This window comes from Dermochelys coriacea, chromosome 3 (assembly GCF_009764565.3).
Source record: "Dermochelys coriacea isolate rDerCor1 chromosome 3, rDerCor1.pri.v4, whole genome shotgun sequence".
Lineage (NCBI taxonomy): Eukaryota > Metazoa > Chordata > Testudines > Dermochelyidae > Dermochelys > Dermochelys coriacea.
In genome coordinates, this window is record NC_050070.1 from 122,628,282 (window position 1) to 122,649,701 (window position 21,420).

Genomic DNA, 21,420 nt, shown 5'->3' on the forward strand with positions numbered 1-21,420 from the left:
GGGGTTGGGGTGTGGGGGGGAGTTAGGGTGCGGGAGCGGGCTGGGGGTTGGGGTCTGGGGGGGAGTTGGGGTGCGGGAGCGGGCTGGGGGTTGGGGTGTGGGGGGGAGTTGGGGTGCGGGAGCGGGCTGGGGGTTGGGGTCTGGGGGGGAGTTGAGGTGCGGGAGCGGGCTGGGGGTTGGGGTCTGGGAGGGAGTTGAGGTGCGGGAGCGGGCTGGGTTGTGGGGCCTGGGGGGGAGTTGAGGTGCGGGAGCGGGCTGGGTTGTGGGGCCTGGGGGGAGTTGGGGTGCGGGAGCGGGCTGGGTTGTGGGGTCTGGGAGGGAGTTGGGGTGCGGGAGCGGGCTGGGTTGTGGGGTCTGGGGGGGAGTTGGGGTGCGGGAGCGGGCTGGGTTGTGGGGTCTGGGGGGGAGTTGAGGTGCGGGAGCGGGCTGGGTTGTGGGGCCTGGGGGGGAGTTGGGGTGCGGGAGCGGGCTGGGGGTTGGGGTCTGGGGGGGAGTTGGGGTGCGGGAGCGGGCTGGGTTGTGGGGCCTGGGGGGGAGTTGGGGTGCGGGAGCGGGCTGGGTTGTGGGGTCTGGGGGGAGTTGGGGTGCGGGAGCGGTGTTGGGCTGTGGGGTCTGGGGGGGAGTTGGGGTGCGGGAGCGGGCTGGGTTGTGGGGTCTGGGGGGGAGTTGGGGTGCGGGAGCGGGCTGGGCTGTGGGGTGTGGGGGGGAGTTGAGGTGCGGGAGCGGGCTGGGGGTTGGGGTCTGGGGGGGGAGTTGGGGTGCGGGAGCGGGCTGGGTTGTGGGGCCTGGGGGGGAGTTGAGGTGCGGGAGCGGGCTGGGTTGTGGGGCCTGGGGGGGAGTTGGGGTGCGGGAGCGGGCTGGGTTGTGGGGCCTGGGGGGAGTTGGGGTGCGGGAGCGGGCTGGGGGTTGGGGCCTGGGGGGGAGTTGGGGTGCGGGAGCGGGCTGGGGTCTGGGGGGAGTTGGGGTGCGGGAGCGGGCTGGGTTGTGGGGCCTGGGGGGGAGTTGGGGTGCGGGAGCGGGCTGGGTTGTGGGGTCTGGGGGGAGTTGGGGTGCGGGAGTGGGCTGGGTTGTGGGGTCTGGGGGGAGTTGGGGTGCGGGAGCGGGCTGGGTTGTGGGGCCTGGGGGGGAGTTGGGGTGCGGGAGCGGGCTGGGTTGTGGGGCCTGGGGGGGGAGTTGGGGTGCGGGAGCGGGCTGGGGGTTGGGGCCTGGGGGGGAGTTGGGGTGCGGGAGGGGGGGGGGTGGGGGGAGTTGGGGTGCGGGAGCGGGCTGGGTTGTGGGGCCTGGGGGGGAGTTGGGGTGCGGGAGCGGGCTGGGTTGTGGGGTCTGGGGGGAGTTGGGGTGCGGGAGCGGGCTGGGTTGTGGGGCCTGGGGGGGAGTTGGGGTGCGGGAGCGGGTGGGTTGTGGGGTCTGGGGGGAGTTGGGGTGCGGGAGCGGTGTTGGGCTGTGGGGTCTGGGGGGGAGTTGGGGTGCGGGAGCGGGCTGGGGGTTGGGGTCTGGGGGGGGAGTTGGGGTGCGGGAGCGGGCTGGGTTGTGGGGCCTGGGGGGGAGTTGGGGTGCGGGAGCGGGCTGGGGGTTGGGGCCTGGGGGGGAGTTGGGGTGCGGGAGCGGGCTGGGGTCTGGGGGGAGTTGGGGTGCGGGAGCGGGCTGGGTTGTGGGGTCTGGGGGGAGTTGGGGTGCGGGAGCGGTGTTGGGCTCAGGGCTGGGGCAGAGGGTTGGGGTGCAGAGCGCTTACCTGGGGCTGCTTTTGTTTGGTGCTCGGGGAGGATGGGGGGACGCAGGGGCTCCCGTTTGGTGCTCAGGGCGGGGTTGGGGATGGGGATGGGGGGTGCAGGGGGCTGGGGGGGGCGCAGGAGTGAGGGCTGGCGGGGTGGAGGGTGGGCCGGGTATGTGAGGGCCACCGCAGCCCCGCTGCCTTGAGCCGCTCCTGTTCGGGGGAGGGGGTGGGGAGCTCCCGCCGCGGCCGCTGGGTCACCTTGCCTGGCTGTCTGGTGGCCGCGCCGCTCGCCCGCCCCTGCTCCTGTTCGCTGCCAAAGGGAGCTGTGGCGGCAGCAGCATCCGAGAGCCTGCCGCTCCCTGCCCCCGGCTTGTTTCCAGGGGCCGCCGGCAGCAGGGCACACCAGGGACTGCACCTGCGCTTCCCGCCATGCCCAGGAGCCGGGCAGCAGCCCAGGCGCAGACGGACGCGCCTCCCCTGCCCGCCGCGCGCCCCCAGCCCGCCGCTCCCCAGCCTGTCTCGCCTGGCTGCCGGCGGCGACTGCAGCGGGAGCCCTGGCAGCCAGCAGGAGCGCGGCTCACTGGCCGGGCGAGCGCCCCCTCCCGGCTCTCCCTCAGCTTCTGCCCGCGCGGCGGCCGTGCTGTCTGCCTGGCCCGGCGGCCCCCTGTAGCTGGGCCAGGGCACGGCGTGTTTCCCAGTAACGCCACCTCGGCACCAGCTCTGGGGGAGCTAGGGCGCGTATAGCCACGCAAGCTGCGCCTCGCGTCCCTCGCTCCAAACGGAGCTGTAGCCTTTGATTCCTTCCAGTCAGTGCCCTTCTGCCCCTGCTTTCACCGAAACAAAAATAACGCAGACGTTTGTGGTTTCCAATTGGAGCTGTTCCCAGCTCTACACGCTATTTCAGGGCTTCATTTCCTCACCCCTCTTTTAGAAGTTCTGAGCACCAGGGGTGGGGAAGGATTATTATCCCAGGTTCTAGAAAGTGGCCCAAACCAAAACCCTGGGTCCACACACCTCCCAAACTTTGCATCTAGGTATGAACTTAGTACACCATTTTGAGATGGCCAAATGGAAGTCCAGAGAGAGATTAAGGAACTGTGAACACTTGGGCCTCATCTACACTAGAGTATTGAACCGATTATATTTAACCAGGCAGAGAACAAGTGGTTCAGTGCATCCTCACTGAAAGGCGAGTTTGCCCTGTGTCCTCACTAGCACTAAACCTTTTCAGACACAGTGTCCTCCAGGTTCTTACCCAAGGGTTCATGGCAGTGCGTTCTGGGAGAGTGCAGTGAGGCACTAAAACGATGGAGGCTGGAAGAACTGATGTTCCAATTTGGAGCACTTTCATTTGTGGAAGAGCGGTGTTTCACAATTGTTTGAGGGGGGGAAAATGTCACTTTGCAAATGGCAAATTTCTCTGGTATAGACAAGATCATAAGGAGTGATTAATAGGACAGACCCATGAGTTTTGACTCCCAGGCTTGTACCCCAACCACTAGACTGCATTTTCTCCTTTTGCTCTCACCACATATCTCCAATTCAAGATGATTTTTTGAGTCAATGGGATGGATCCAAGCTACCTCTACTGACCAATTAAAAGTTGGCAAATTCAAAATTGATCAAAGGAAATATTTTTTCAGACAACACGTGATTAGACCAGAGAACCAAATTCATTGCACCATGAAGTCGTCAAAGTCAAAAACTTAACCTTATCCCTTTTTGATTCTTGCTAACAAGAATAGCCAGAGTTGTCATAGTTGATGGGAACAAAGGTTTTAGAAGGTGTTGTGTCTTGTGCTCTCTGTACAACATATGTAATATAAAGGAACCATATGGGCAACATGAGGTCCAAATAGCCATGTTTACTAATCATATATAACCTGTACCACCTGGCTACCCACACACACTGCTCCTCTGGCAGAGTTCTGGTGGAACATAGAAGACAGTGAGGGCCACTAGTGGGCTCACAAAATATTTAGCAGGATGTTACCCTATTCCCATACACTACAGAAGAGATATTAAACCTCATGCTTCAGGCCTTAAGCCAATCTCTAACAGAGATCAGAAGGAAATATAATGTCTGGGGGAAATTACCCCACATCTAACTACTGTGCAGTGCTTACACTCCTCTGAAGTGTTTGGTGCTGCCCATTGTCAGAGACAAGATACTGGACTAGATGGACTGTTGGTCTGATCCAGCATGGAAATTCCTTTGGTCTTATGTTCCTAATTCCAGTGATTTTCACCAGCCGACGATCTGCCCCAATATGTCTATTTTCCATGTGTTCCCTTTATCTGCAGTATTATTGTAATATAAATTAAGCCCATTTGTCTCATATGGTAATTTGACCCATTGGTACTTCTGATTGCTGCTGTTCCCATTGAAAATTATTATTCTTGGTTATTATGGTCCGAGACAAAATGGCTACTAAATTTCACAGCACAAAGTCTCACCTTAGAAAATACATTGCTGGTCATCCCTCTGTACAGGAGTGAGACAAACTCCCCTTACTGGTGGGTCTAGTGTAGGACTGGGTAAAATTTTTCAGTTGAAACTTTTTCCCAGAGAAAATGCAGATTCAGAGACATCAAAACATATTGCAAATTCATGTCAATGTCTTCTAAAAAATCCCCAAATTGAAATGTTTTGTTTTGATGTTTTCCAAATGAAATGTTTTGATATTCAGTTTCCAAATTTCCCTTTCATTTTATTTGTAAAAAAATATGTAAAAATGGCTGAGAACAAAAATGATTTGGTGAAAAGAAATGTTTCGTTCAACCACAAGCCATTTTTTTGACTCTCTGATTTGCTGAAAATGTTTCTGTTTGACCCAAAGTGATTTATTTTTCAAAACTGCGGGCAACTGAAAAAGCTGTTACATGCCCAGCTCTAGTTTAGTGAAGTTACAGAGTCTGCCTACGTTTCTTGGTTTTACCATCCAACTTTTGGCTTGACTAGGTCAACTGAGGGACTCAAGTGATGATTTCTCAAAGTTATGTGTAGGGACCTGTATCCATGTGGATGGGAACTGAGCTTGCCAACCGAACACAAGCATTGTTCTGTAACAACTTCCAGATGCGGGGTCTAGTTGACAAAAGGGATGATGGTTAGAAGGAATGCTTTGTCTTTTAGAGTCCTCAGATTTTTTTTTAATCTGACAGTTGGTGGGGCTTTGCTAAACTTAGTCTTTTCATTTCATATTTGAGTGGTCATATTTTAAATGCAGATTTTATCACAAAGGAGTGGAACTATAAAAGGCTTGGAATTTGGGTTGAATTCAGCTAAACGTGACCCTCTTAGCCACTGAGTATCCTGAGAAAAGGTCTCCTCCCCGATCTTTGAGATTTTCAGGGATAAGCCCTCTTTCTTTTGGACTCTTTAGTTTTATTGGCTTCACAGATAACTCTGGTGGCAAAAAAACCCACCCACTTTTGTCTGTAACTGTCCAGAAGACTGCGCCACACCATGTCAGACACAGACCTGCCTGCAGTGAGCCATGCATTCATGACCTCCAGATTTCATTATTTTGCAACTCATTATATCTAGGACTGAAACCACACATCCTATAAGAGCTCAGCCTGATACAAAAGCTCATCTTCTTAGCAACACAAGTCATGAGCACATCACCTCAGATCTCTGCTCCCGCCCTGGGCACCATTTCAAGTTGTCTGTCCTGATATTCAAAGCCCTCCATGGGATTGGACCTAGCTACGTGAAAGGTTGCTTCTATCTCCACAACCATAACGTTCCATCAACGACAACCATAGCCAGTAAGAGAAGTGTAATTGCCAGAGACAGAACTGCTCTGGGAACTGGACCTCAACTTATTCCTGTAAAGAGATAAGAGTGGCCACAAATCTCACCTCTTTCAGAATTTTAAAGGCAAAACCCATTATTTGTGTGGCTTAGATTGCCCTCTGAAAGTGCCACCCACCCCTAGCCCACCTTGATCTCTGGCCCCCACAAGTCTCTGGCCCCCAAGCAAAGTTATCAACTAACTAAATGTATAGCTCCTCTGGGAAATGAGAGAGCAGGGGATGCTCAGATACTAAGATGAATGAGGCCATATAAAAACCTACATAAATAGATCAAAGCACAGATAGACCTATTTTTAAAAGGAACTCCTACATTTTGGGCATGACAACATTTCTTTAATTATAACATAGAAAGGAAATAGCAGTTCCAATAAAAGCTGTACACGTGGTTCAATAGCACTTTGGATGAGTACTAGAACATGGCTGCAGAAATCACTCCTGTGTGCTGAAGGGGAGACTTCAGAGCTTTTTATGAACATTTCTGTCACTGCCACCCAGAATGCTGATAATATCGCTCATTGCTACTTTTGCAGCAGCTTCCTCTCTTTTATGTTTTTATTTAACACACTGCATTTTTCTGGGACCCCTTTGTACGGACAAGAGCAGTACGCCCCTGCCTGCAGAGCTGGTGTTTACTGCACGTCTGTCCCTAAAGAGCTAATTGTTTTTATTGCATAATCTGTTTAAGATCCTGGATAGATGGGAAACGCACGCCCCCTTCTCTCTTACGGTATGTTTGCCCACTTTATATTGCTCTCCTACACTGCTGTGTGTAAGCCTCATGCCACTTGACATACTGTAAGGCTCAGGGTGGGTCTGTGGAACTTTGCTCTGTTCCAAAGCTGCTTATGCTACCGTGATTGTGGGGGGGAGGGGGGAGAGGGAGAGAGACAGTCCACACAGATACGTCTACAGGAAGCACCAGCACTAGTTACAAAGTTTGAAAGCTGTTGACTCTGCCATCTCTTGGATCCCTCCGAGTTGAAAACCTACTGCACACAATGCCGTCTTTTGATGAGGTTTTAAAAGAAGCTGGGGAATTTGGAAGGTTCCAAAAGAGGGTCTTTTTCCTCCTTTGCCAGACAGGCATAACTTTTTCTTTTCTATTTGTTGGAGTGGTCTTTCTTGGGCACACACCAGAGCACTATTGGTGCAGGATCCCTGGTGCAGCTGAATTAAGTGAGAGATGTGGATGGACCCTTGAAGAGGAACAAAACTATACTGTGCCAGCTCTGAACCTGGTGAAAAGGTTTTCCAGTGGCCAGTGTGAGAGGTTTGACATAGAGTGGAATAACACCTCTGTGAGCTGTGCCAACCCACTGTCCCACTTTACTAATCACAGCCTGGGCAATGTGCCGCTTACTCCATGCCAGGATGGCTGGGTATATAAACAATCCCACTCAACGATCGTCAGTGAGGTAAGGGAAATCAACATTTTCCAATCAGTGTTTTCATTGTCAGAGCAGGATTGCAAAATAAAAATTGATTGCTAGAGCAATACATATGGAGTATAGATGTTTTTAATGGGACAAGAATAAAGTTTTCATCAGTTTCTCTGACAGTTACAAATGAATCAGGATATTGAGTATTATCAAGCAGCAATGCCAGCCTTTTAGGAATGGATGAGCTAATCTGAAAGATCCCTAATATTGACTCTCTGAAGCAGATGAACTCAAATGGGGATACTGCTTTCTTGCTGTTGTAATGCTGGACTAAAATAAATAAAGAGTAATGTCATTGCAACTGAGGCATTAGAGAGGTCATTTAGGGGCAGGTCCTTGGCTGTTATACATCAATTTTGTTCAATTGTCTGCTGCTAATTTATGCCAGCTCATGATCTGGCCAGTTATAGAGACATTATATAACTTATTTTAGTGAACATGTAGACTTACTAGTAATAAGTAATTAGTATCTAACCACTTCTGTGTGTCCCTAACCTTGATAAAAAAATAGAATAAAATTGGTTGTCATTAAAGTCATATTTTGCCAACAGTTACCACTCTCTGGTATCTGAAATACCCGAGTTATTTCCTGAGGAATGGAAAACTGCAGTTGCTCTGTTACTCCATTTGTGGTAAGTGTTGGCAAATACAGTTATTCTCTATTGCGCTGCCAAAGGACTACCAGTAAGTTGTGCTAGGAGATCTTGATTATAGACATGTAGACGGTGCAATACAATGTGACTCTAATCCATAGACTCAGCACTAGAGATGTATGTGTGTGTAAATAACTGTGATAACTGTAGTGCTCAGAAACACCACAACCAAAATACATTTAAATAAATTAGGTATGTAATCTTCATGAAGTGTTGCATACTGTATCAAAACCACCATAGGATTTGATGACTGTGCCCATGGTCCGGCTATCTTTCCATTATTATTTATTTGTATGTCATGACCAGGACCTGGTCAGTCAATCCTAGTGGACGGAGCAGAAGTCAGGGCAAGTCGGGTACCAGGAGGTCAGATCCAGGATAGACCAGAGGGCAAACTGAGAGTCAAGCGTCAGGAGGCAGGCCGAGTCAGATACCAGGAGGTCAGAGTGCTAGATAGGCCACAGGACAAAAGCAAGAGTCTGGCGTCAGAAAGCAGATCAACTCAGGTACTGCAAGGTCAGAGTACGCAAAGGTCAGAGGGAAAACCGAGAGTTAGGAGGCAGGCAGGATCAGAAGCTGGAGTCTAAGATCTCTCACAAGCAGGGTCTGGAGCAGAGACAGGCAGGCAGTCTATGTTGTTGCTCAGACAGCTCCCTTTCATGGGTTCCTGGTTTATATACTGGTATCAGCCAATCAGGGGGCTTTCTGAAGCTGCCACTCCAGTTCTGGTGGTTGGTACTTCCTGCTGAGCCCAGTCTCATAGGGTCCTCCCATGGGAGCCCAGCCTAAGCCTCCCGTGGCATTGTGGAGGCATCAGCAGCCCTAAACCCCCACAGTTCCAGCCCTGCAGGTTCTCACATTGTGATCAGGACCCCCTTGTGCTAGGTGCTGTACAAAGAGACAGTCCCTAACCCAAAGAGTTTATAGTCTCATCCGCCTTCCCTCTACCAGTCCTGTCATCAGTTGTTCTACTTTGTCTCTTCTTAGATTATGACACCTTCAGGGCAGGAAACTTTCCGTATACACATACTGTAAAGTGCCTAGAACAGGGGTGGGCTAACTTTTTGGCCTGAGGGCCACATTGGGGTATGGAAATTTATGGTGGGCCATGAATGCTCATGAAATTGGGGGTAGGAGTGAGGGAGGGGGTGTGGGCTCCGACTGGGGGTGCGGGCTCTGCGGTGGGGCCAGAAATGAGGAGTTCAGGGTGCAGGAGGAGGCTCTGGGTTGAGGTGAGGGCTCTGGGGTGGGGCTGGGGATGAGGGGTTTGGGGTGCAGGGGGGGCTCCAGGCTGGTACCAAGGGGTTCAGAGGGCAGGAAGGGGATCAGGGATGGGGCAGGCTGTTGGGGCATGGGAGGGGTGAGGGCTTTGGCTGGAGGTGCAGGCTCTGGGGTGGGGCTAGGGATGAGGGGTTTGGGGTACAAGAGGGGGCTCTTGGATGGGACCATTGGGTTCAAGGGTGCAGGCTCCGGGTGGCACTTAGCGCAAGCAGCTCCCGGAAGCATGTCCCCGCTCTGGCTTCAAGGCACGGCCTGGTGGCTCTGCACACTTCCCCGTCTGCAGGCGCCACCTGTGCAGCTCCCATTGGCCAGGAACTACAGCCAATGAGAGCTGCAGGGGTGGCGCCTGAGGATGGGGCAGCCCGCAGAGCCGCGTGGCCACACCTCCGCATACTATGTAGGAGCTAGATGGGGGTTATACCAGTGGCTTCCTGGGAGCTGTGTGGAGCGGGGCAAGCCTCCAATTCCACTCCCCAGCAGGGGCTGAGGGCTGGATTAAATGGTCTGAAGGACCGGATGTGGCCCGCGGGCTGTAGTTTGCCCACCCCTGTATCTGTGTGCCCTGAATAAATGTTAAATAAGAGTAACTGAGTGGCCTGGAGATTGGTAAATAGATTCAGAGCATCCACCTTCAGATCATAGAATCAAAGCTGGTTCAGGTTAGAAATAACTGAAACTCAGTATAAGCTGATGAGTGCAAGCTGTCTGAAATGTGTTGGTAGATAAGAATCCACACCTCAAAAAACATTAATCACAGTCTTCATTGAGCAGATTCGTTTGCCATCTCAGCAATGGATTGAATGGGCAAGGAAAATTAAATATGTTCAGATTCCTAGGAGTGGCTATTCCAGGTGAGGGTTGAACCTCACTGGCAGGGGAAACTTGCACTGCTGCCTATGTCATACTTGTCCTGGAGATGTACAGAGAAATTCAGCCTCCAGGGGCTTTCAGTCCAGAATCTTTCATGAATGGTATAATTTAACTGACATTATTTTTAAAATGAAAATTAGGAGTGTGTGTGTTGGGTGTGGGTGGGGGGGGGGGGAAGGGATGGGGGGTTGGATTACTTTTTTGTCCATGTTTTTTCAGCTGTTGACCCTGATGACTGCTGAAAGTGGGTGAGCAAAATAGCAATGTAAAGCTTCACTGAGTCCATTTACAGCAGCAGTAGGTAAAAGATTATTCTGTATCTGATGCAACCAGTATGATTTTGCATCAGCAGCAAGAAAAAAAACTCCCTGCTCGCTAGCTAATGCATTGATAAAATTAAACTTGTGGGTCATCTGAGCAAGGAGTGGGAGCTGAAGTTCAAAGTTCTCTTGGCAAATATCTTCAGCCTGTACCACATTCACCTGTGTGTTCAGCAGCACTCATGTAAGTGAAAAGCAGGGCTACAGGGAAAAGGAAGGTGACCAGGGAAATGGTGAATGGGAACCTTATGGAAATGCTCCAGGTGCATGTGAACAAGCTGCTGAAAACCAGCCAAATTAGAAGTGTGGTTTTGATTTTCACCACCGTTGTCTGCCAAATCCCCTACCAAAAATAATAAGAAGGGGATTGGATGGCCCACATAAGGTCAGGGGAGGGAAGGCCAGTGGACAAGAGTGCTCTTACTGACTAATGACGAAATTTTCAAAGGCATGAAGGCTGTTAGGCATCCAACTCCCATTGGACATGACTGGAAGTTGGGCACCTAATTGTCCTTTATGCCTTTAAAAATCTACCCCCGAAGCCTCTGAATATTATTCTGTAAAATAACAGGCTCATGTACAAAGCCTAAAGACATAAGAATAGTAATAGGCTAGAGTGTCTAGAGTGCCACCATCTCCTTCTTTCCCAAGTGACCATATGGTATACCAAGTAGCAGCATTCACAGGGCTCTTTTCAGACTCCAAAGGCCTGATCCAAAGAGTTCTGGGATCAGTAGAAAGACTCCCATTGACTTCACTGGGCTGTGGATCAGGGCCCAAAAGTCCAGTCCCTGTAGCTTGGATCTGGCTCCAACATCCCCAATTATCAGCTTTACTCACTTACTAAGCAGTGACATAGCAGGCAATTCACAACATAAACATGTTAAATACAACACACTTAGGGTTCACTTAGTCTTCCCTTTCTAAATTAGGACTTCCATAAAATTTAGATGAGAAGCCAAGTTAGACATAATACTGTCCTATCTAATTTGACCATTGAAACAGCTACCCCTTTTCTAATGTGCCTGCTCTTTTTAAACCCTTCATTTTTATATAGATGAACTGTTCTTTTTGTACTGTGTTTAAACATGTGTTATTTCATATCTGATTAAGTTTACCGAGAACATGACCAGGGAGACTAAATCAAAAGGACATAACATAGTAATCTGAAAAGCAGATGTTAGTGGGAGGGAGAAACTTGAAAAGCAGCAATGCTGAAAGAAAGTTGCAGGGAGCTATACTAGACAGCAAATTAGGCACAAGTGTGCAACATGATACAGTAGCTAAAAGATAAATGCAAACATGGGCTGCTATGCAAAGATGTCATGCCACAGAACAGGAGTGTAACAGTTCCACTCTATCCAGTTCTTATGCAATCACACCTGAAATGCTGCATTCAGTTCTGAGCACCTCATTACCAGAGAGAGAAAAATGATCAGAGGACAGGAGGGATTAATTTGTGAGGAATTATTAAATTAAAGAAATATGCTGGATGAGTTTCTCATCTTTGTTCTGAACTCTTCACTCTGCTCTGGTGGTGCAAAAGGGTATGGATCTCTCCGTGGGGAACACTTGAATGTGGTGTCACTTTCTATTATTTTATGTCTAGATAATTTGTTAAACTGTTTTGAAATTGTTCCACAGGCTGCTTCAGTTACAGAAACCACTAAGTAAAAGTAATTGTTTGATTTGATGGGAACTCCGGAGCTGGTGTATGAGCAGCACCTGAAGTGCCTAATGCCCATTCCATTGTAGCTGGATTAATTAAATTACACCTAGGGTAGGTGGCTGGAAGTGGCTCCTTTCACAATGAGGTATTTTGAGGAGGAGGAGGAGGAGAACAAAATCCACTATAATGTCCATTATGGACAACACTTGGCAACTCTATTTACCTTCTTCACGCCTTAATGATAGGTGAAATAGCAAAACCTAAGATTCATTTATAAAACATTCTTTGCATCTTATGGAGGTACAACAGCAAGTCCTCTTTCTCCTTGCCACTGCAATTTGAAATTTTACACATTGTATCAGGATGGGTCATGGATCCTACAGCTTTGTGTCATGCTTCTCCTTGCAGGCACCTAAAATCAGAGAGAGTTGCCTTACAAAAGGCAAACCCGTTAACTCTCAGTACCTAATGCAGCTAGAGCCCTTTAGCTCCCTGATCTTGAGGTGGAATAAAGCTAGACAGAGTAGTAATCAGAATGATTTTAAGATGCAGATTGCAGCAAAAGCACTGAAATCAGTTTGACTTTATTTCTAAAACCTCACAGTAATTCCACAAATGTAATTAAGTTTCCCTGTTTAAGAGAACACACAATGCTCAATGAAATTAAGTATTTGGGAAATACCCCAAAAATAAAACCAAATATTGTTTCCACTTATTTTTATTGAGCTTTTGTTACTCCTCATGAACCCGGAAAAAGAAACTAGCTGGGTCAGCAGCAGGTTTGGAATCAAATGTATTGTTAGATTTTGCTGGGAAAGGGCTCCATAGAGGAGGTGCTGATCTTGGTCAAAATTAATTCCCCATTTATGCCAGATGATGTCAGCATAAATAATGCGGGGGTCCAGATTGCATTTCCTTAGGAATGGGAGTGGAGTCTCTAAAAGCCACTTCCGCAAATGAGTGGCGCAGGCTGAAAAGAGGTGTGAGAGGGTGCACTGATTCAGCAGCTCCGTACGGTAGACCAGCAATCGGAAAGAAACAAAAAAGCTGAGCCTAGATAATTTCCACTAACTGCTGATAAAATGTTGCACAGGGTGGGTAATTTTATCCAAACGTTTTTGGCAGTGATGACTAAGGTGACCAAATATCCCAATTTTATAGGCACAGTCCCGATATTTGGAGCTTTTTCTTATATAGGCTCCTATTACTCCCCAACCCCTGTCCCAATTTTTCACACTTGCTCGCTGGTCAGCCTAATGATGACGCCTAGAGGCATGTTAATGGATTACAGATTCAGATGTCAGGAGAGACAGTAATCAATGGATTCATCAACTGCGAATAGCAAAGCTGGTGTGTTCCAGACTTAATAGAAGCCTTTACTGGCACACATTTAGCATAATGAACTGATTCCAATGTGGCCTGTCAGCAATACTTCCCTATGACGAAAGTTATGTAATTTTGAGACTTGACAACAATTCATTGCCCAAGTCTGAGGTCTGAGAAGGATAAATCATCACCAGAACACATTATCCTACTACAGTTGTTGCAAATAAATCATCATGCTCTTTTACTTGGCAGCTGTCTGAAAAAACCCAAAAAAACCCAATCAATTTTCAAAGGGATCTGTAACCAGTTCAGTAATGTTTACCTTACCACTTTTACAGCGTCTTAAAGCAGCGAATAACATGACAGTGAAAGCTGGAATGGAGAGAAAACAGCTGTTCCTTTTTCTATACTATTCCAGAAGAATTCATTCTACAGTACAGAAAAGCCCCAAAGCCTACACTGACCTTGATTAGTATATCTGGGTTAATAAAAAAAATCAGTGCTACTCTTTCATATTTCCTATATCATGTAGGGTTTGAGGGGTAGTAAGAGGGTATCAGGAGTGGACAGCGGGACTGACTACTTACTCAGTAAGGTTTCCCCCATATACAAATGATTGTGCTTCAGGTAGGGCAGATCTTTACAGCCCCATTTATTTCAGTGAAGCTGCACCAATTTACACTGGCTGAGAAGCTGGGACATTGATTTCAAATGTTTGAATTTTTTCTATGCTTGCACAGGGTTGGGATGAGTTTACAAATCTCTCCTTTATTTTGCCAGTTTGGAGGCAGCAGTGGTAATAAGAAAGGAAAATCTTTAAAAAAAATGGAGGTGGCCAATTTCACATTAGAAGGCTTGGTATCATTCTGGGTGGTCCAGCCAGCAGATCTACAAGTGATTCAAGCTGGACCTTGAAGGCATGTAGGAAAATTCAGGCAAAAAACCCAAAATCAAAACCAAACAAACCCCACTACTCAGGTTCTTGTGACACAGAAGCTTAAGAGTGAAGGGAAGTCTGACCCTCCATTTTTCTTTGTCATTATTGAGTGCCACTGGTGTGCTGACCTCTGAACAAGGTAGAGAAGAAAATCTGCCCTGAGAAGGTCTCTTAGCACATCTTGTTTCTTGATAAAACCAAGAAAAAGGGCTGTTTGACCCCCTGGAGGCACCACCTACAGGACTGAGAGGATAAACTGGTCTTCTATTAATACTGCCAAGGAGGATGCCAGTTTTGCTGGTGGTTGTTTCACATGGACACTTGTTCAGCCAGAACTGGGCTGAGACCTTCAATTAATTGTAGACAGGCATAGAAAAACACCTAGTATTGGTTAATTAATGAAATGATACTTGTAAATCAAATATTTACTTATCTCACCTGTCTATTGTGAAGCTTAGTTGTGACTGACTGTACAGTGCTTTCAGATCCTCAGGCCAAAGGTGCTATCCTTCCAAGTCCTCTGATGGATTATTATCAGGTAAGACAATGCAGGGTTGAATCTGGTAAGGCAGGGAAAGGCATATGCTGTGCTGAAGGACCAAGGTATGAGCTTTCCAGCATCCCGCTCAGCACTGGAACAGAAGACTGTGCTTAGTTGTATCGCAGAGACGGGAGGCCTGATCCAAAGCTTACTGAAGTCATGGAAAGACTCTGTTGACTTCAGTGGCCTTTGGCTCAGGTCCCAAATCACTTGCACCTCTATACGGAAAAGTGAGGTGCTGCTGAATACCTGCAACTCCCATTGTCTTCAGTCCTTGAACTACACAGAAAAACATTGTGGAGTACTTGCTATCCCCTAACTGAATCTGAGTGTCAGTCCAAAATAAAAAATATCTGCCCTCTGACAGACATACTGTGAGGGGAGACACTGTAATAACCATTTTGTTTTCCAGGTATTAGTCATGAGCTTGACCTTCTCAGTGCTCATTTCAGACCCACCCTCCTCCTTTGTTTAAAGGTTATTTCAGCTGTGAAATCCCTAGGCATATTGGAGATTCCCTCCCCTCTCTCTAGGGAGACGGCTAGATAGTTTAATATCCTTTTCCTGGCTAAGCAAAATAGGCAAAGTAAACTAAAATGGTCCCAAATAATTGCACCATGGTTAAAAAAAAAATTCATTGGAATTTGGTCTGAATGTCTAGGCGTTCAGTGGGTGGTGAGAGCATTTAGCACCTTCCAGGCATCTGGCTCCTCACCAGGGGATACTTTCATCTTCTAAATAAAAGAAGGACTTGTGGCACCTTAGAGACTAACAAATTTATTTGAGCATAAGCTTTCCTGAGCTACAGCTCACTTCTTCGGATGCATACAGTGGAAAATACAGTGGGGAGATTTTATATACACAGAGAACATGAAACGATGGGTGTTACCATACACACTGTAATAAGAGTGATCAGGTAAGGTGAGCTATTACCAGTAGGAGAGAAAAAAAATCTTTTGTAGTGATAATCAAGGTGGGCCATTTCCAGCAGTTGACAAGAACGTCTGAGGAACAGTGGGGGCAGACGGGGGGAATAAACGTCGGGAAATAGTTTTACTTTGTGTAATGACCCATCCACTCCCAGTCTTTATTCAAGCCTAATGTAATGGTGTCCAGTTTGCAAATTAATTCCAATTCAGCAGTCTCTCGTTGGAGTCTGTTTCTGAAGTTTTTTTGTTGAAGAATTGCCACTTTTAGGTCTGTAATCAAGTGACCACAGAGATTGAAGTGTTCTCCAACTGGTTTTTGAATGTTATAATTCCTGACGTCTGATTTGTGTCCATTTATTCTTTTACATCGAGACTGTCTGGTTTGGCCAATGTACATGGCAGAGGGGCATTGCTGGCACATGATGGAATATATCACCAATATATATTGGTAGATGTGCAGATGAACAAGCCTCGGATATGTGGCTGATGTGATTAGGCCCTGTGATGGTGTCCCCTGAATAAATATGTGGACACAGTTGGCAATGGGCTTTGTTGCAACGATAGGTTCCTGGGTTAGTGTTTTTGTTGCGTGGTGTGTGGTTGCTGGTGAGCATTTGCTTCAGGTTGGGGGGCTGTCTGTAAGCAAGGACTGGCCTGTCTCCCAAGATCTGTGAGAGTGATGGGTCGTCCTTCAGGATAGGTTGTAGATCCTTGATGGTGGGCTGGAGAGGTTTTAGTTGGGGGCTGTAGAGGCTCGTTCACCTGCACATCTACCAATATGATATATGCCAGCAATGCCGCTCTGCCATGTACATTGGCCAAACCAGACAGTCTCTATGTAAAGGAATAAATGGACACAAATTAGACGTCGGGAATTATAACATTCAAAAACCAGTCGGATAACACTTCAATCTCTCTGGTCACTTGATTACAGACCTAAAAGTTGCAATTCTTCAACAAAAAAACTTAAAAAACAGACTCCAACAAGAAACTGCTGAATTGGAATTAATTTGCAAACTGGACACCATTACATTAGGCTTGAATAAATACTGGGAATGGATGTGTCATTACACAAAGTAAAACTATTCCCCCCCCCTTCTCCCCACTGTTCCTCACACATTCTTGTCAACTGTTGGAAATGGCCCACCCTGATTATCACTACAAAAGGTTGTTTTTTTTCCTCTCCTGCTGGTAATAGCTCACTTTACCTGATCACTCTCGTTACAGTGTGTATGTTAACACCCATTGTTTCTTGTTCTCTGTGTGTGTATACAAATCTCCCCACTGTATTTTCCACTGTATGCATCCGATGAAGTGAGCTGTAGCTCACGAAAGCTTATGCTCAAATAAATTTGTTAGTCTCTAAAGTGCCACAAGTACTCCTTTTCTTTTTGCGGATACAGACTAACACAGCTGCTATTCTGAAACCTTTCATCCCCTACAATCTGGCAGCTCCAAAGGAATTGGTGGGGGAACTAATGACATCAGCTTTCCCCTCTTCCATTCCTTTATTTATAACACAGTGCAGCTGAGAGTCGTGGCACTGACCTGAAGTAAGTGGTTTCTCCTCTTCTAAGCTTCTATCTCGACTGCTCGCAGTGACTGGTGTCTGCACATGTCTGGCGGTGAGAGCAGAGGAGTTCAGATTGGTACTGGTTATGAATTCATCTATCAGGCCCTTTCTAGCCATCGTATTAAATTGAGGAAGGATACAGTTCAAGCATATAGTGTGGTAATGTGCATTTTGTTATGTACTGTATGGAAACTGTGTTAGCAAATGAAGTGTGTAGCCCACAGGCAAGTTGTCAATGCAGCCCTCAGTGTTGTAAAATGTGGACATCCCAGCCTTAAGCAGGGCATTATTGCTGTGTGTAAAGTGCAGTTGTGGGTTTTCTGACACACACATCAGTGGAGGAGTTGACCCTGAAATTAAAACCTACCTACTTAACTAACTTCCTCCAGATGTTAGGTCTTCCATTTGAATTAGACTCGGAATAGAGAGGCAAAGTTCTGGTCTAAGCCTGAACTTTTCCAAGTTTTGGAGAGAAAGAGAGCATGGTGGCTGAGAGATAGAAAGGCAAATCCTCAAAATTAGATGTGAATCTAGATCCGAACTTGCCCAATGTTTGTGAGATGTTCAGACCTGAGGTTTTTGGTTTAGACCACCTCTAGTGTGACCTCTCAGAACTCTTTTATAGTTTATTTTCAGCAGATGCACTTCAGCTCTGGTTTCACAGGGTTGCCAAGTTGGAAAGGTTAATAAGAAACAATGAAAGATGAAGCAAGACATGAGGCCCAGGCAGAGAGGGCTCTGGATTTTTGGATTCTCTACATTACTGACCCTGGACACCAAGCAAAAGATTGAGAGGGAGGCTTGTGACCCCTCCATTCTGAAGGTTGTATTTTCTTTTCCCCGTGCACAAAGAGCAAAGCATTCCTTTCAATACATGTGAGCCGAATTTGTGAACAGTTATTCACACAACTAATCTTAGTGACTTTCTTGGGACTACACATGTAAATAACTGCTCACCAGTGTGAGAAATGGGTTCAGTCTGGACCTTAGCTCTTTATAGCTACAGAACAGATACATCCTGGTACGGTCCTGCACATTTCTGCGTGGGATCACAGCTAGGACTGAGAGGGTGGTTTGGGCTCCATTCATAGAATCATAGAAGTGTAGGACTGGAAGAGACCTCAGTAGGTCATCTAGTCCAGTCCCCTGCACTCAAGGCAGAAGTAAGTAATAACTAGCCCAGTGGTTCCCAAACTTGTTCCGCCATTTGTACAGGGAAAGCCCCTGGCAGGCCCGGCCGGTTTGTTTACCTGCCGTGTCCGCAGGTTCGGCCGATTGCGGCTCCCACTGGCTGCGGTTCGCTGCTCCAGGCCAATGGGAGCCGCGGGAAGCAGCGGCCAGTATGTCCCTCGGCCCGCGCCGCTTCCCGCAGCTCCCATTGGCCTGGAGCAGCGAACCACAGCCAGCGGGAGCCGCGATTGGCCAAGCCTGTGGCCGCAGCAGGTAAACAAACTGGCCTGGTCCGCCAGGGGCTTTCCCCGCACAAGCAGTGGAACAAGTTTGGGAACCACTGAACTGGACCATTCCTGACAGGTTTTTGTCTAACCTGTTCTTAAAAACCTCCTATGACAAAGATACCACAATCTCCCTACGCAATTTATTCCAGTGCTTAACTAACCTGACAGGAAGTTTTTCCTAATGTCCAACCTAAACCTCCCTTGCTGCAATTTAAGCCCATTGCTTCTTGTCCTGTCCTCAGAGGTTAAGGAGAACAATTTTTCACCCTCCTCCTTGTAACACTTTTTATGTACTTGAAAACTGTTATCATGTCCCCTCTCAGTCTTCTCTTCTCCAGACTAAACAAACCTAATTTTTTCAATCTTTCCTCAGAGGTCATGTTTTCTAGACATTTACATTACACTTTTACATTATCTTAACCCTTTACATTCACATTAAATCCATGCCTTTTTGCTGAGGCTGCCAACTAGGGTGCTAGTTGCTAGTGAATTTTTTGAAATGGGGTTGATTCTCTTTTAAGAACTAGACTGAAATCACCAATTCTTTTCATCCAGGCCACCAAACAGCTTTCAGCTGGTGGTAACTTTCAGACACTACCAGGGGTGAAAGTAACTTAAAAGTCTTACCGGTGTGGGGCCTCGGGTGGAAGGGGCTGGGCTTGGTGGTCAGTGTCCCCCTGCCAGCCCTTCCGCGCTGCCAGGCCCGCACCACCCTGGGCTCCAGCTGCTTCTGTGTAGCAGCAGGTGGGAGCGCTGGGCCCTTTTAAATCACTGGGCCCCAGGGCAGCTGCCCCTTTTGCCCCCCCATAGCTGCCCTCGGGGGGGCAAAAGGGGCAGCGACATTAAAGCGCTGCCACAGGAGCGCTTTAACATCGGCTGTGTACTGGCCGGTACTGGCAGCCACTTGCTATGCCATACTGGGCTGTACCAGCCCACTTTCACCTCTGGATACTACCAAACCAAGCCAGGGGTGGTCTGGGAGTGACAGGCTGTAGAACTCAAACAATCTTTTGTGCTATATACACTTCTGTGTTAAAGGTTAACTCTGTTAAGGAAAAGGATGAAGAAGAGCTCTGTGGAAGCTCAAAAGCTTGTCTCTCTCACTAACAAGTTTCAGAGTAGCAGCCGTGTTAGTCTGTATTCGCAAAAAGAAAAGGAGTACTTGTGGCACCTTAGAGACTAACAAATTTATTTGAGCATAAGCTTTCGTGAGCTACAGCTCACTTCATCGTATGCATCCGATGAAGTGAGCTGTAGCTCACGAAAGCTTATGCTCAAATAAATTTGTTAGTCTCTAAGGTGCCACAAGTACTCCTTTTCTCTCACTAACAGAAATTGGTCCCAGTGGTGCTGGAACAATCTGCAGAGAGGGGCTGCTGAGAGCTATTGGACCAAACTGCAAACCCTGTATGTGATGGAAACCACTTCAAAGCAGGGGTGCAGCATCCTCAGTTCCCCTATTTTAGCACCTATGGTTGGTTCAATATAAGATATTACCTCACCCACCTAGTTTTTCTTATATCCTGGGACTAACGCGGCTGTAACAACACTGTTTATATAAAGAGCATTTAAGTGGACCTGGACAGACAAAAAATAACAACAAAAAAGGGAGCCAAGAATTCTTAGCTATATCAAGAATATTTAAATATATAGACCTGAGCAAAACTTAGGATTTACTTATAAGGTATCAGTTAATTTACTTAAGCATTTTACGCTATAAATCCTTTTGAAAGTACTCCCAGTGCCTTACTGTTATCCATGGTCTCTTGTTTCATAGAAAATGCAAGTGATTTAAAGTATTTGACTGATATTTTAAGGCAACAATTTATTTCAACTGTCAGCTGCTCAATGTGAAATGTATGTTGAGGTACAAGGGCATTGTAAAGGAAGCATATTTTCCCTTGTCTCTTTGATGCACTCTCTTCCCCCGTCCGTTCATGTCAGGTTGTTTGCTTTCTCTTTGTGTTTATCTTAAATGTGGATTAACTTATTTCAAAAATAAATATTTACTTTTAAAAGGATAAAGTGTAGTAACTTACCAAGGCAAGGAGCCCAGCTATCTCTATAGACAAATTAAGTGCTCAGCACTTAAAAAATTTGGACCACTTATTTAGATGCCTAAATATGGTTTTAAAAGCTTATCTTTAGACTATTACTTTGAAAAATCATGGCCAATGAGAAATAGAAGATGTCTTCATTCTATCTAAGTACTTCTATGCCCCCCCATCACTGCAGTATTTGAGCACCTTCATCTGATATACATTATTATGAGTGTGAACTTGAAATACTAAATGCATTGCAAATGTTCTGTACCTCAGTTATCTGTAAAATATTATTATTAATATTATTTATTACAGCTCATCCTTGGAAATTATGGCTATTTCTAGAGTGCTATTTAAAAATGGCTAAAACTGCTGAGAATATTACCTCAGTTTATTCTTAACTTTGCTTTTGCCTAAGTTCTCATTGTTGAAAAGGACATTCCAGTCAGAGATCAAAATATCCTGACTACAATAAGGTCTGCAGGACTTACTTAGCTAGGTTGGCATGTAATTGTTCTCCACGACCCTGTAAAGTAATTGCCAACAAAATACTATCCACACAACAAATGAATTTTTAATTTGGTTTTATTTTTGTTTCTGGTCTCTTTCCCTCCCTGCCTCCTCCCCCATGAATTCTTCAGATGAATGCAGTAGCAGCATTTTGTCATCCTGTAACAGCTGCTGCAATATAAAGAATTGAAGGGTCTGAGAAAGTTACAGCAAGAAAAACATTTTCAACCTGTCAAAAATTGGTTTGAAATTTGTTTTCTGCACCCTCACAGGACAAGTATTTCTACTTTTGCCTAGGAGGCACGAAGAAAAAAATTAAAACATTTGGAGATGTTAG

The 21,420-nt window shown here is 47.0% G+C and overlaps 1 protein-coding gene across 2 annotated transcripts in view; it reads left to right on the top strand.

The window, feature by feature from the left end:
* Window positions 1-6,292: 6,292 nt before the first annotated feature.
* SLC22A3 (solute carrier family 22 member 3) overlaps window positions 6,293-21,420 on the top strand; it is a 46,945-nt gene continuing 31,817 nt past the window's right edge. Inside the window, exon 1 of one of the 2 annotated variants that reach the window (XM_038395838.2) lies at window positions 6,293-6,951. In XM_038395838.2, coding sequence (XP_038251766.1) covers window positions 6,535-6,951 — 417 coding nt within the window. In that variant the 5' untranslated portion in view covers window positions 6,293-6,534. The remainder of the gene's footprint in view (window positions 6,952-21,420) is intronic. The other variant, XM_038395839.2, reaches the window with a different exon arrangement.